The 15,411-nt window shown below is 43.0% G+C and overlaps 1 protein-coding gene and 1 long non-coding RNA gene across 2 annotated transcripts in view; both read right to left on the bottom strand.

The window, feature by feature from the left end:
* Nucleotides 1–408: 408 nt before the first annotated feature.
* Nucleotides 409–4,257, bottom strand: LOC124555185. The gene is made up of 2 exons (XR_006968525.1): nt 3,987–4,257; nt 409–2,521 (listed from the first exon to the last, which is right to left on the bottom strand). It is a non-coding gene; the product is annotated as an uncharacterized LOC124555185 (long non-coding RNA).
* A 92-nt stretch (nt 4,258–4,349) lies between these two features.
* LOC124556236 overlaps nt 4,350–15,411 on the bottom strand; it is a gene marked incomplete at its 3' end in the record, with an annotated part of 825,860 nt that continues 814,798 nt past the window's right edge. Inside the window, exons 4-5 of the mRNA XM_047130225.1 lie at nt 4,659–4,874; nt 4,350–4,598 (exon numbers count right to left, since the gene is read on the bottom strand). Of these exons, the coding sequence (XP_046986181.1) occupies nt 4,350–4,598; nt 4,659–4,874 (465 nt within the window). The remainder of the gene's footprint in view (nt 4,599–4,658; nt 4,875–15,411) is intronic.

Here is a 15,411-nt window from a genome sequence, read left to right as displayed (position 1 = left end):
GAGTTTCAGTAAGGAACCGCGCTGCTGCTACGGTCGCAGGTTCAAATCCTGCCTCGGGCATGGATGTGTGTGATGACCTTAGGTTAGTTAGGTTTGAGTGGTTCTAAGTCTAGGGGACTGATGACCTCTGATGTTAAGTCCCATAGTTCTTAGAGCCATTTGAATATTTTTCTCTCACTGTCCTGCAATCTGCCATTGTTTTCTCGAGGTTCATTTTGAAATAGGCCTGATGTTGCATTTAACCGAGAGAAGAGAGACATAGCGATGTTATGTTGATTAGGGTATTGATATGTAATAGTTTTTGAAATCAAATGCTGGCAACAGTAATTGAGTAAGGATTGTGAAGGGAAGTGTTAATGGAATGGAAGTGTAATTCGGCTGTTGTTTCTCACAGTGGAAAATACTATATTGTTAATCAATGAATTTATTTTTATTTATTAATTTATTAATATTATTTTGTTTCCTGAAAATTTAACTCTACATGCATTACACGTGTCTTTCTAAATGCAACATCAGTTGATTCCTACAGCGGTAAGAAATATACATCTGTTAGAACATTTCGGAGGGACATATTCATTATTTTCTTCTGCTTACGATTCTCTTATTACACAATAAACATACATTACTGTTGACACATTTTACGGCGTACAAAAGATTCATACTTATCAAATACAAACAAACATTTAAACACATTACAGATTGCCTCATATAAGTTTTAAATACTTGTCAAATAAATTATATCTGTAAATATCAAGGTCTTAGAGACAAATTAATTTTAATGTTGTAATGGCAGTGAAATTTTCTTGCATACATAGTAGTACAGCCTCTATGAAATGATTTAGAGCTATGATCCATCTCATCATACAAGGAATTCTTTGCAAGGCACTTACATATTTTTACGACCACTTTTTAGTAGTGTAATGGTAAAACACAAAAAATAAATGAAAAAACAAAATCACTGTTATGTGTTGAATATAGTACTTCTTCAACAGTGATGAGATTCAAAAATGTCTTTAGTGCTGACGAGAGGGAATGTATCCCACTAACACGAGAATTAATAAGCAATTTCTAATTAAGATATATACTTTCAGTACTTCAGAAATTAAGTTCTTGGCACTGTAACATTAAACGTGCTATGCACGCAGAACGGCTGGATAAATAGGTGTACGGTATTTCAGAGAAACTTGCTTCTTCAGCCTTAGTCAGTCATTTGTTTGTGAAAGATTCATTTATTCTATTGAGGTTACAGGTAATTAGCTCTGAATATTAGTAGGATACTGAATTGTCTTTGGCATTTTGTCTACATACATATTCAGTGATTTGACTAAAGTTCATGTAGGATTATGATGATATTTTGTAATGAATACATTTTAAAGTTAAGCAGTTACATTTTATTGAGGTGCTCATTTAAAACTAATAATACTGCATCACCATTGTCATCTATATTATGTTATTACCGTTAGATGATTTCAGCATTCGGTGGCGGGAATGTCAGCAACTGCTGAATCGACTGCATTTCATGAAGATGATTTCGTTTTTTGTTTTTTTTTTCAGTTCAATAATCTTGAAGAATAGTTATTTTGTTGTACATAAATGTTAGAAAGTTAGTACGAAAATTGTACACTATTTTAAGTTACTTTTTGACCTTTAAAATTATCGGTTTACTGACATTCAATTTCACAGTAGGTAATACTAAAACACACCTTAATTTCATAGTGTGATAAATTCTTAAATATGTTTACTGTTCTTCATACAATACTCACGAACATACATGACAAAAATATTTGTTATTCTAGTGCCATTGTGTCATAATTAGTTTTCAGAAAAATTGCAGAAGATACGCCCCTTCCACCGACACAGCTGTTACTGTAAGCAAGGTGTTTTAACACCTATTAGATAAAAGTTAGTTGTCTGTTTTTTCTACGGCACACTCAAATGATTTTTCCATGCTCATTATTACAATATTGTATGTACAAATAATTATGCTGAACGAATTTAATTGATATTTTCGTTTGCCATAATTTTAAGGTATTTGATATCCTAAAAATAATTACATACTGCATGACAAAATCAACAGGGAAACTGAAACCCATACAATGAGCTTTTTCGCTTTGGGCGTCTCTTATGAGACGTGGAAAAGCCGTTACTGCAGAAGCAATTATGGCACTGTCTCTCTCTCTCTCTCTCTTTTATTATATTTTTTTATGATGCACCTACGGCCCAGGAACATTAGCTCCAAATATTTTGTTAATCTTCTAGGAAATATTTGTCGTTGATCCTCTGGATGTTAATTGCTTTCCACAATTTAAAACTCGGTCTCTGGCAAAAGTATTTTGACCTACTCCAACACAAAAATGCCTCGCGTATGGTCTTTGTCATCCGCACGTTTCATTTCTATCGTTACAATGTCCCTGAGTAGTTCCGTCTTGCTCTTGAGTGAAACGTGATACCACAATAGTAAACATTGACGTCTTTCATGTATTTCGTTCCTTTCTTCGATCTTCGCTACAGCACAGTTTCTCTGAAAAGATATTTGGACTTTAGAGGCAATTTCACATATAAATTACATTCATTCGCATTCAGACATTCAGTACTCACTGCTTACGCACCCTAGAGTATTTCAAATTTTTCTTGTTTTACCGAACTAAACTGGAAATCAATAGTGGCACTGTGTGGCCTGAACTGCATTAAAAACAGAACTTCTTCTTGCGATGACTAAAAATTTTACAAAAAAATCGACAATTTCTAAACGATGCGAATAAACTGTTTCAACTAATTTGTGAATGGAGCACATACAGTAGTACATTAATGCAGTGTTCATTCGGGTATGTTCAGTACACGTTTGGTGGCAGCTCAAATTCTTAGCTACTGGGTGGGTCGCTGGCGGGCCAATATTTAAGCAATACTTGATTTTGTTAGGTACATAATACTGATAAAACTTACACGCAGCATATGAATGTATGGTAACGTAAAACTTAATTAAATACGACGATAGTAAATTTTCACACACACGGCTGAAACAAATACTGTGACACAATATACTTCGGGAGCGAGCACAACATTTTAGATCTCGGGGATCGACGAAAATATACACAAGGTTGCACTGCGCTCATTGGGAACCAATTCTGGTATACAAAAAACTCCATTTTGGCCGACGTATCGCGGGGAGATTATTGTACAGCGGTAACATATTTTTCAGACCGTGAATACTGAAGTGTTTCCGTAATCGAGCTTACTGTACAGAACAGTGTGTGACAGATGTACAGGAGAGAGAAGTTATTCGAAGTAGTCCACTGAGCGCACAAAAGTAAAGGAATTGGAAGTCGCGCAACCCAAACCGCGAATGCTGCCGTTCCAAACCTTTTGGGCCTGTCTTTAGAACACGTTCTCGTGATCGTATTTAATACTCAAAAGTGGCAACTGGCTCTTTTGTCGTAGCAGACGGAATTCACTCTCACTACGACTGTGCGACAGAGCGAATAGTGCGAGAGGGTGCCTATGCACGTGTCGAATAACGAACGAGCCACCGAATTTCGCCGAACGTACCCGAAGACGGAGCTCTGTTTGCGGATACGTTAGAACGTCTCATACACGAGGGCGGGAAGACACGACTAACTTTTGACGGATACAAAGAAGGAGGGACAGACGGAGAGAGATCGCTCGTTCGCCAATTTCAACTGACACCGTCTCGGGCAGCCTACGTAGCAGAGCCATCTAAATGCGCGACGTTTCGATGTCTTTACTCCACCGGCAATCCCAGACGACTCGGGTAGTAAATTTTGCCACAGTCTTCCCACAATCCAGCCAGGACGTACGAGGAAAAATCTACTAAAAAGCCTACTGCGGGAGAGAGAAACTGTCGGCTAACAGACGAGACAGAAAAAAGGGAAAAACGGAAAGGCCTTAGACGTAAATAAAATATATACACTATATACAACAATGACGTACACTTTTACTGCAAATAATACAATCGAAGAGTAATCTACCTTGTAAATCTATTTATAAAAGAGTCTGTGTGTGGAGAGAGTGTGAGCACGCAGGGTGTCGCGAGTCGAGTGGAGAACGCTGGCCGCGGCGAGCCACAGGGGTGCCGTGAGTCATTGCGGGCGGACCGTCGTCGCCTCCGCCGCGGCCGCCGCCGCCTCCGCCGTCAGTCTTTCCGCGGGCTCCGCGCTGCCGCTGCCTTCCAGATCTCTTTGGTTCGTCCGGTCCTTAAAACTAGAGTCGGCGGCGGCCTGCTTGCGGCGCCTGGCGCGGCCGCGGCTGCGGTCGCGGCCCCTCCGCCGCTGGCGCTGGCGCTGCCGCTGCCGCCGGCACTGCTCGCGGTCGGCCGCGTCCTTGCAGCGGCGGCGGGCCTTGCCGCCCTTGGCGGGCCGCCGCGCCTGCCCCTTGCCCCGGCCCTGGCAGTCTTCTCCCTCCGGCTCGCCGTCGCGGCAGCGCCGCTTCCTCTTCTTGCGCTTGCGCCGGCGCCGGCAGCGCGTCTTGTCGCGGCCGTCGGCGTCGCCGTCGGCGGCCGCGTCGTCGGGCGTCTGCGCGGGCGCCCGCGACACGGGGCACAGCTGGTGGTGCGCGTGGTGGCGCAGCGGGTGCGCCGTGGGCTGCGGCTCGGAGCCGGCCGCGGCGGCGGCGGCGGCGGCGGCGGCCAGCAGCCGGTCGACGGCGGCCTGCGGCGCCGGCTTGGTGAGCGTGCGGGTGTACGTGCTCAGGCGGCGCAGCGGCGCGCCCGCCCGCACCTGCACCTTGCGCGGCAGCCCGCGCTTGTTCAGCGCCACGTACAGCGTGCGCCGGCCGTCCGAGTAGCGCGCCGACGTGTACGTGTTGTAGTGGTGCTGCTCGAAGATTTCGTTGAAGATACAGTCTTTCGTGAATTCTTTCTGAAACATCAAAGTGAACGCTCGTCACTACTTCTGACATAAATTTTCTATACAAATACGGAAATCTGCAACCGGTCACTTCTCTTATAACGAGCAATAAATAATGCAACAGCTTCCTTAACGTAACTTTGTATAAGTCGTATTAAGTTAAGAGAAGAGAATGTACCGGGTGATCAAAAAGTCAGTATAAATTTGAAAACTTAATAAACCACGGAATAATGTAGATAGAGAGATAAAAATTGACATACATGCTTCGAATGACATGGGGTTTTATTAGGGAAAAAACACACACACAAAGTAATGCTAGACCGTGAAAGATCTCTTGCGCGCGTTTTTTGGTGATTATCGTGTGCTCAGCCACCACTTTCGTAAAGCTTGGCCGCCCAGGTCCCCAGACCTCAGTCCGTGCGGTTATTGACTTAAGGGTTACCTGAAGTCGCAAGTGTATCGTGATCGACCGACATCTCTAGGGATGCTGAAAGACAACATCCGACGCCAATGCCTCACCATAACTCCGGACATCCTTTACAGTGCTGTTCACAACATTATTCCTCGACTACAGCTATTGTTGAGGAATGATGGTGGACATATTGCTGTAAAGAACATCATCTTTGCTTTGTCTTACTTTGTTATGCTAATTATTGCTATTCTGATCAGGTAAAGCGCCATCTGTCGCACATATTGTGAACATTTCTATTTTTTTGGTTCTAATAAAATCCCATGTCATTCCAAGCAATTGTGGCAATTTGTACCTCTCTATCTACACTATTCCGTGATTTATTCAGTTTTCAAATTTATACTGACTTTGTGATCACCTGGTAGATGAAGATGAAATGGGAGATACGATACTGCGTGAAGAGTTTGACAGAGCACTGAAAGACCTGAGTCGAAACAAGGCCCCAGGAGTAGACAACATTCCATTAGAACTAATGACGGCCTTGGGAGAGCCAATCCTCACAAAACTCTACCATCTGGTGAGCAAAATGTGTGACAGGCAAAATACCATCAGACTTCAAGAAGAACATAATAATTCCAATCCCAAAGAAAGCAAGCGTTGACAGATGTGAAAATTACCGAACTATCAGTTTAATAACTCACAGCTGCAAAATGCTAACACGAATTTTTTACGGACGAATGGAAAAACTGGTAGAAGCCGACCTCGGGGAAGATCAGTTTGGATTCCGTAGAAATATGGGAACACGTGAGGTAATACTGACCCTACGACTTTTCTTAGAAGCTAGACTAAGAAATGGCAAACCTATGTTTCTAGCATTTGTACACTTGGAGAAAGCTTTTGACAGTGTTGACTGGAATACTCTCTTTCAAATTCTGAAGGTGGCAGGGGTAAAATACAGAGAGCGAAAGGATATTTGCAGTTTGTAAAGAAACCAGATGGCAGTTATAAGAGTCGAAGGACATGAAAGGGAAGCAGCGGTTGGGAAGGGAGTGAGACAGGGTTGTAGCCTCTCCCAGATGTTATTCAGTCTGTATATTGAGCAAGCAGTAAAGGAAACAAAAGAAAAATTCGGAGTAGGTATTAAAATCCATGGAGAAGAAATAAAAACTTTGAGGTTCGCCGATGACATTGTAATTCTGTCAGAGACAGCAAAGGAATTGGAAGAGCAATTGAACGGAGTGGACAGTATCTTGAAGGGTGGATATAAGATGAACATCAACAAAAGCAAGACGAGGATAATGGAATATAGTCGAATTAAGTCGGGTGATGCTGAAGGAATTAGATTAGGAAATGAGACACTTAAAGTAGTAAAGGAGTTTTGCTATTTGGGGAGCAAAATAACTGATGATGGTCGAAGTTGGCTAATGGTTCAAATGGCTCTGAGCACTATGCGACTTAACTTCTGAGGTCATCAGTCGCCTAGAACTTAGAACTAATTAAACCTAACTAACCTAAGGACATCACACACATCCATGCCCGAGGCAGGAGTCGAACCTGCGACCGTAGCGGTCACGTGGTTCCAGACTGAAGCGCCTTTAACCGCACGGCCACACCGGCCGGCATGGTCGAAGTAGAGAGGATATAAAATGTAGACTGGCAATGGCAAGGAAATCGTTTCTGAAGAAGAGAAATTTGTTAACATCGAGTATAGATTTAAGTGTCAGGATGTCGTTTCTGAAAGTATTTGTATGGAGTGCAGCCATATATGGAAGTGAAACGTGGACGATAAACAGTTTGGACTAGAAGAGAATAGAAGCTTTTGAAATGTGGTGCTACAGAAGAATGCTGAAGATTAGATGGGTAGATCACATAACTAATGAGGAGGTATTGAATAGGATTGGGGAGAAGAGGAGTTTGTGGCACAACTTGACTAGAAGAAGGGATCGGTTGGTAGGACATGTTCTGAGACGTCGAGGGATCACCAATTTAGTATTGGAGGGCAGCATGGAGGGTAAAAATCGTAGAGGGAGACCAAGAGATGAATACACTAAGCAGATTCAGAAGGATGTAGGCTGCAGTACGTATTGGGAGATGAAGAAGCTTGCACAGGATAGAGTAGCATGGAGAGCTGCATCAAACCAGTCTCAGGACTGAAGACCACAACAACAACAACAACAACAACAACAACTCCTACCCAGTGATAGATACAGAAAAACCTCAAAGAGGGGGCGCTAAAGATATCTTGCGCTACCTTCACTTTTACCGTTATAAAAAATAGTCAAGTCACATGCAAAGTTTAAGAAAGTTTTATTTCAACTGATTATACACCCAGGTGTACCGGTATGAAATGAGCGTTAAGATACAAATGTGTCGATAGGGAACATTTGTTGTGAACGAGCGTTAATTTTTTGTTTGTTTGGTGGGTATGAAATCCTTCAAAGATATTTAGTATACATCAAGTCATGGAAAAACAACATCATATGTTTTCATCGTGTTAACAATTTCGAATTTTGTACCAGAAAGTGATGATTTGCGGAAAGCATTAATTTTTTGTTTTCATTTGAAAAAAAGTGCTGCAGAGTCGCATCGAATGCTTGTCGATACATATGGTGATCATGCTCTATCATAAGCAACATGCAAAAGATGATTTCAACGGTTCAGAAATAATGATTTTGATGTAAGAAATTAAGAAAATGAAAGACCACCAAAAAAGTTCGAAGACGCCGAATTGCAAGCAATATTGGATGGTTCAAATGGTCCTGAACACTATGGGACTTAACATCTGTGGTCATCAGTCCCCTAGAACTTAGAACTACTTAAATCTAACTAACCTAAGGACATCACACACATCCATACCCGAGGCAGGATTCGAACCTGCGACCGTAGCAGTCGCGCGGTTCCGGATTGAGCGCCTAGAACCGCTAGATGTTGCACAACAAACAAATTCTGACCATTTGATAGCTATGGGGAAAATCCAAAAGAGTGAAAAATGGGTGCCACATGAATTGAATGAAAGACAGATGGAAAACCGAAAAACCATTTGACACATTTTGCTTCAAAGACATGAAAGAAAATCAATTTTGCATCGAATTGTTACTGGAGATGAAAAATGGATTTATTTTAAGAATCCTAAACGGGAAATATCGTGGGTTAATCCGGGACAACCATCAACATCGACTGCAAAACCAGATCGATTCGGCAAGAAGACAATGCTCTGTGTTTGGTGGGATCAGAAAGGTGTGGTGTATCATGAGCTTCTAAAACCAGGTGAAACTGTGAATACTAATCGCTACAGACAAAAATGATCAATTTGAACTATGCATTGATCGAAAAAAGACCATAATGGGCCAGAAGACGTGGCAAAGTAATTTTTTTACACGACAATGCACCTGCACACAAAGAAAAACTTGGCTAGGAGCTGCTACCCCACCCGACGTATTCACGAGACTTGGCCCCTTCCGAGTACCATTTGTTTTCACGAATGGGACACGCATTGTCTGAGGAACAGTTCGATTTCTACGAAGAAGTCGAAAATTAGGTGCCTCATTGGTTTGCTTCAAAAGACGAACATTTCTATTGGCGTGGTGTCCACAAATTGACAGAATGGTGGTCAAAATATGTAGAAAGCAATGGCCAGTACTTTGAATAAAATGTTTTTACTTTTCAATTCAAAATTAGTGTTTCATTTTCACAAAAAAACGCTCATTTCATACCGGTACACCTTACAAGACAATGCCATCTTATGACATAAACAAGTTACAGTTGTGGTTCTCTTTCTTAAATGATGAATTCTATGGTCCCAATCCTCCTGGCAAATTGGTTAATTATATCGCTAATAGGACAATCAATGTCATGGTGAGTGTTCAACAGAGCTAAGCCATTATCTCAATCCTCATTCATTGTCGAGATAGAAAGTACAACTACTCAATAACTCGATTCAGTCGAGTCGACTGACGAAAGAAACGAACGAATAGCGTGCAGTCTGACTGGTGGGGGTGGCGCAGGTGGCAATGAGGCTGGCCGCGCAAGGGGGGCGGGGGCGCCCAGCGCCCGCCCCCCCCATATGTATCCGCCACTGCCCCCACCTCAGGAGCTGTATTGCTGTTATTGTGTTGTTCATAGGGCCTGACGATGGCATAATGCAATGCCGAGACCGATTGGCTCTGAAATGAATCACAGATAAAAACACAGCTGTTGGTTTATTTGTTTATTGCTGAATATATCGTCAGTTGTCCTACCGTCCCTCATAGCAAGGATGGATGAAGTGGAAATTACTTCTTTGACCAAATGTTTCAGGGAACGAAAAAAAGATTCCCTAGTTATTACACAATGGATAATTGCGGATTTTCATGGCCAAACGAAGAGTGGGAAATGGACAAACGAAATATCAAATTGACCAGATTGAGGGTTAGTTATGCAAAAATAGATTTAATCGCTTGACAATAATCAGGCTAATTAAGGACTACTTGATTAGTGATTTCAAGAAAACGAAATATCTCACGAACAGCTGCTACTAGTTTTGTAGAGATAGTTTAAAAAACTGTAAAGTCAAAGCACAAATTGAAAATTCTCTGCTTTCTCTTGATCTGTATACTCTTAATAGAAACTGCATGCCGATCCCTAATAAAAATACACACATCAAAAAAAAGTTTTGCATCACCATGGTTCCCAAACCTCCCGAAGATAGACGTTGACTGCGGATATTGTATCACAGACACAGTCCCTTTGACTGTTCAGAGATGTCACTAAACCCTCCCAAACATGTAAACAACCATGCGTGAGCAGCGCCTAATAGTCGGAGGCGTCCAATAGCCGTTCAGTTCCGGTTCTTCCACCAGGAAGGACGTACACGGCTCGTGTTGTCTGTAGTCCAACTGGGCCTAGACAGTCAATACGGCTGTTCGATCGCGTCTGCATTGTTACTTTGTGCCAGGAAGGGCTCTCGACAAGAGAAGTGTCCAGGAGTCTCGGAGTGAACCAAAGCGATGTTGTTCGGACATGAAGGAGGAGATACAGAGAGACACGAACTGTCGGTGTCATGCCTCGCTCACGCCGTCCATGGACTGCAGTGGATGACCGCTATCTACGGATTGTGGCTCGAAGGAACCCTGACAGCAACGGCACCATGTTGATTAATGCATTTCTTGCATCCACAAGGCGTCGTGTTACGACTCAAACTGTGCGCAATAGGTTGCATGTTGTGCAACTTCACTCCTGACATCCATTGCGAGGGCGATCTTTGCAACCACGACACTATGCAGCACGGTACAGATGGGCCCAACAACATGCCGAATGGACCGCTCAGGATTGGCATCACTTTTTCTTCACCGATGAGTGTCGCATATGCCTTCAACCAGGCAATCGTCGGAGACGTGTTTAGAGGCAACCCGGTCAGGCTGAATGCCTTAGACACACTGTCCAGCGAGTGCAACAATGTGGAAGTTCCCTGCTATTTTGGGGTGGCATTATGTGAGGCCGAAGTACGCCGCTGGTGGTCATGGAAGGCGCCGTAACGGCTGTACGATACGTGAATGCCGTCCTCCGACCGATAGTGCAACCATATCGGCAGCATACTGGCGAGGCATTCATCTTCATAGATGGCAATTCGCGCCCCCATCGTGCACATCTTGTGAATGACTTCCTTCAGAATAACGACATTGCTCGACTATAGTGGCCAACATGTTCTCCAGACAGGAACCCTATCGTACATGCCTGGGATAGATTGGGAAGGGCTGTTTATGGACGACGTGATCCACCAACGACTCTGAGGGATCTAGGCCGAATAGCCGTTGAGAAGTGGGACAATCTGGACCAACAGTGTCTTGATGAACTTGTGGATAGTATGCCACGACGAATACAGGTATGCATCAATGCAAGAGGACGTGGTACTGGGTATTAGAGGTACCGTTGTGTACAGCAATCTGGACCACCACCTCTGAAGATCTCACAGAGCCATAAAAAGGGCGGAAATGGTGTTTATGTTGATCTCTATTTTAATTTTCTGTACAGGTTCCGGAACTCTTGGAGCCGAAGTGATGCAAAACTTTTTTCTATGTGTCTATACTATACTTCATACTTTCTGAACGAAAATTGTAAAAGTAAAAACATTTAAAAGGAAAAGGTCAAACTTTTGTGAAATGATTTGTCTTATAGTAGGAAACGAAATGAAAAAATTTGAGGCAGCTTTGAATGATGGGGATTAGCCGAGCGGTCTACGGCGCTGCAGTCATGGACTATGCGGCTGGTTCCGGCGGAGGTTCGAGTCCTCCCTCGGGCATGGGTGTGTGTGTTTGTCCTTGGGCTAATTTAGGTTAAGTAGTGTGTAAGCTTAGGGACTGATGACCTTAGCAGTTAAGTCCCATAAGATGTGACACACATTTGAACTTTTTTTGAGTGATGCTCGAATTCATCTACAGCAAATGAGGTACCAAATGAGAATTTCAAGTCCAATGTTTAACTTAGTATTCTATTATTCTAAAGAGCACTACATAATATTCCAAATAATTTCACAAAACATTAAACCTTTTTTCATTTTTTAAAACTCTTCGGTTATACCCATACACTAGTTTTCGAACTTTTTCATGCTGATCTTCAGGTGGCATACATGGACGTCATATGTTTACTTGTGCAGTGTGATACTGGGTACTCGCTTGCAACAGTACTTATCATTTTGTAGTTGGTATTAACCTGGCACCTTCGTTTGTGATTACCAATTGGCCAGAGATTACTCACTTTTTAATATTAATATAAATACAATCCGATTATCACTATAAATATGTTTATCGTAACAGTCAGTGAATATTTACATTGAAAGTGAGAAGTTAGTAAGTGAATATTAAAACATATCGAGAGACCACAGTTCCTCCCAGGGTATACAGTGTTCAAATAACTTATGAGAATGCAGCCGCGTGACGTTATCGACAACAGCCGATTTTTGAGACTACACACCCTGTCGGTTTCAAGACAAAATTTCTTTGAAAATGGCACGGTGTACACCTTTTGAATATCGGCAGTTGTCGACGAAGTCACCCGGCTGCAATCCCGTAAATTATTTGCAAATAAATATCGACTATTACGATAAATCTGTAAATATATTAGCCGGCCGGAGTGACCGAGCGGTACTAGGCGCTACAGTCTGGAACCGCGCGACCGCTACGGTCGCAGTTTCGAATCCTGCCTCGGGTATGGATGTGTGTGATGTCCTTAGGTTAGTTAGGTTTAAGTAGTTCTGAGTTCTAAGGGACTGATGACCTCAGCAGTTAAGTCCCATAGTGCTCAGAGCCATTTGAACCATTTTTTTGTAAATATATTTATCGTGACAATCGGTGTATATTTATATTCATAGTGGAAATTGAGTAATCTGTGACCATTTGGCAATCACAATGGAAATATCCTGATGGATACCAATTACAGAACCGCCCATACTCTCGCAGAGCCAGCATCCAGCATCACGCTTTGGAAACAAACATGTAGCTTCCACGTATCCCATCTGAAGATGAGCCTGAAAATGTTCGAAAACTAGTTTGTGACAGTACATGAATATTTTTTTAAAAAAAGATACTGGTTGCAGTTTTCAGTATTTGTATTCAATACACAGTCACGTGTTCTAGAACATCCGTAATGGATGAGCTTAAATTTTATAGATGTTAGTTTACAGCTTGGCGCAAAACCGCTATCCTCACACCAGGAGAAGTCGTAGCAACTTGTAGGTATGTCATTTAGCGCAAACACTACAGCCAGAACTGCCAGCACTGTCCCACTTGCCACACTAACAACGAGGCTACTGATGTTTGCACGCAGTACACCATTACTCGCTTTACTCATGCGCAAAGGCCAGTTTGCTCTTACCGTCCCCCTCGCTCCTATGACAGAGGATATCTCGTGGCGCGGGTAAAGTAATATATCTATTTGACACAGCTAAGCGCACCGAACAAAATGTTAGTCACCTCCCTAACAGAGCGGCACGCTACGGAATTGAACACGTAGCTTCCTCGAGCGTATCTAAAGATCAGCCTGAAAAGGTTCTAAACGATGTAAAAGTGTAGAACTGGTACCAGGCGGTCAAGTAATCATCCAACGTTGACTCAAATCGTGGCAGTGTGCCAATCGATTGCATGAGACCAGCGCAGTTAGATGAGTTGACGTGAAAACGCGACACAATGGCAGAAAACAGCTACCGTGTGTGAGTGAAGAGGAGAGATTTGTTGGTGCATCAACGCGGACTGTGCAACGTGCCTACAAGTAGAGGTGTACCTCTCGCAGCCATGTTAAACGGCGAACAATGGATGCAAAGAGATCCGAACCGATTGTGACCGGATAGGAATGTGGCGCTTTGTCAATGAAAATCGGTTTCATGCTCTATAGGAATTGCTGCCGTCAGTGAACTCGGGTCCATCTCAACCACTCTGCGAGTGAACACCGCGAAGCGAACTTCGCGCAATAGACAGATGGAGTCGCGTACCTGGTAAAGGACCATTGCTCACAGCAGCATGTATGGTGAGTGAGGAGGAAAGGTGCATGTGTTGAGGCGTGATAGTATTGGTGATCCTGAACAAAAAAACTGCAAATGAACATATGCCCTCTTCTTAACCGCATCCGACATACAGCTCTCTTAAAATCACAGGCGTCAGTCACATGTCCTTCTTCACCAGCATTCACATGTAAACATAAACGAAGCGACATTAGGCTATATAGTGTTGTCTTTAGTGACCACAGGTCATTTTTCTGAAGCCACACTTTTTTTCTCCACATACACATTGACTAAGTGGGCCCGCTGCTTCCAGCGGTAGGGTTCCGATGTCTTCACGGTAATTCATTTGTACACCAGTTGGGCTGATGCTACTCCAAACAGGACATTTCAACGTAAAGAACAGCCAAGGCATCCCTCACTACGTGGAATTTCTCGCTCGTATTTTACATGCTTGTGCTCAAGTAAAGGATCGTAAGAATGAGCTCAGGTCAGTAACCCAACAGCTGTTTACAATAGCTGTAAAATGCATTGCAGTTGACAGTAAACTTTTTAAACATCTTTGCGAGAAAATGGACGCAGTTAAACAAAACATTAGATTACACTATTTAATTTTATATCACATGCATTTGTCTTGTTCCCCATTGTTTTCATTAGTTTCCTTGGAAAATATTAAGAGCAGGAAATATATTAGTATGTGGTTTTTTTGTTCATAATAACTAATACTATTACCCCTCAAAGTTTGTGCCTTTCCTCTTGATTCACCCTGTATAAAGATGCACGTGTTCAATGTGTCAATACAGATACCGGACAGTAACGAAATGGAGGCAAATGGTGTGTTCCGACGAGCTGCAAGTTGCCCTCTTTTCAAATGATGCTAGGTGTCGAGGGCGGCAGCGACCTAGTGAGATCCGTGCGGAGACTGTAATTCAGGTCTAGGGGTGGTTCTGTGATGTTTTGAGGGTGTACTTCGTACCATTACTTGAGCGCCTCATACAGGTCGACAATAATATGAACCAGGATGCTTGTTTCAACATTCTCAATTCTCAATAAAGAGGTGTTGCCCTTTCTTCTAAGTTTTCATGAAGAATATGTTGTGGACACTCCTGACGTCCTAGATGACAACAGCTAGGCGCGCAGTCCGGAACCGCGCGACTGCTACGGTCGCAGGTTCGAATCCTGCCTCGGGCATGGATGTGTGTGATGTCCTTAGGTTAGTTAGGTTTAAGTAGTTCTAAGTTCTAGGGGACTGATGACCACAGCTGGTAAGTCCCATAGTGCTCAGAGCCATTTTTTTTGACAACAGCTATGTTGACTGTGCTGAACGCATACCATCCTCGTTTGACGAAAGCTCAGGCGCCCTACCGTATCTCGACTACCCTTTAAATCAGCCGATCTTTAACACATGGAGAAGGTCTGGAGCTATTTGGAACAAGAGCTGAAACACAGAACTCTTCATCGCCGAAATTTAGTAGTTGTGCGGGATCTAACCATGAACGAATGGCTTCAGCTGGATGTGGCATACTAGATGAAACCTGCGGGCTCTCTTCCTCGCCGAACTGATGTCATTATGAAGGAAGGAGGCGGTAATAGCGGGGTGGGATGACTAACTTTGTGTTCGGAGTGCTTACAGGTACGTTAAGCCTCGCACACAACAGCTGCAACCAGCGATA

The sequence above is a fragment of the Schistocerca americana genome, chromosome X, assembly GCF_021461395.2.
Source record: "Schistocerca americana isolate TAMUIC-IGC-003095 chromosome X, iqSchAmer2.1, whole genome shotgun sequence".
NCBI lineage: Eukaryota > Metazoa > Arthropoda > Insecta > Orthoptera > Acrididae > Schistocerca > Schistocerca americana.
The sequence above is the reverse complement of the archived record's forward strand: the minus strand, read 5'-3'. Positions and strand labels throughout refer to the sequence as shown.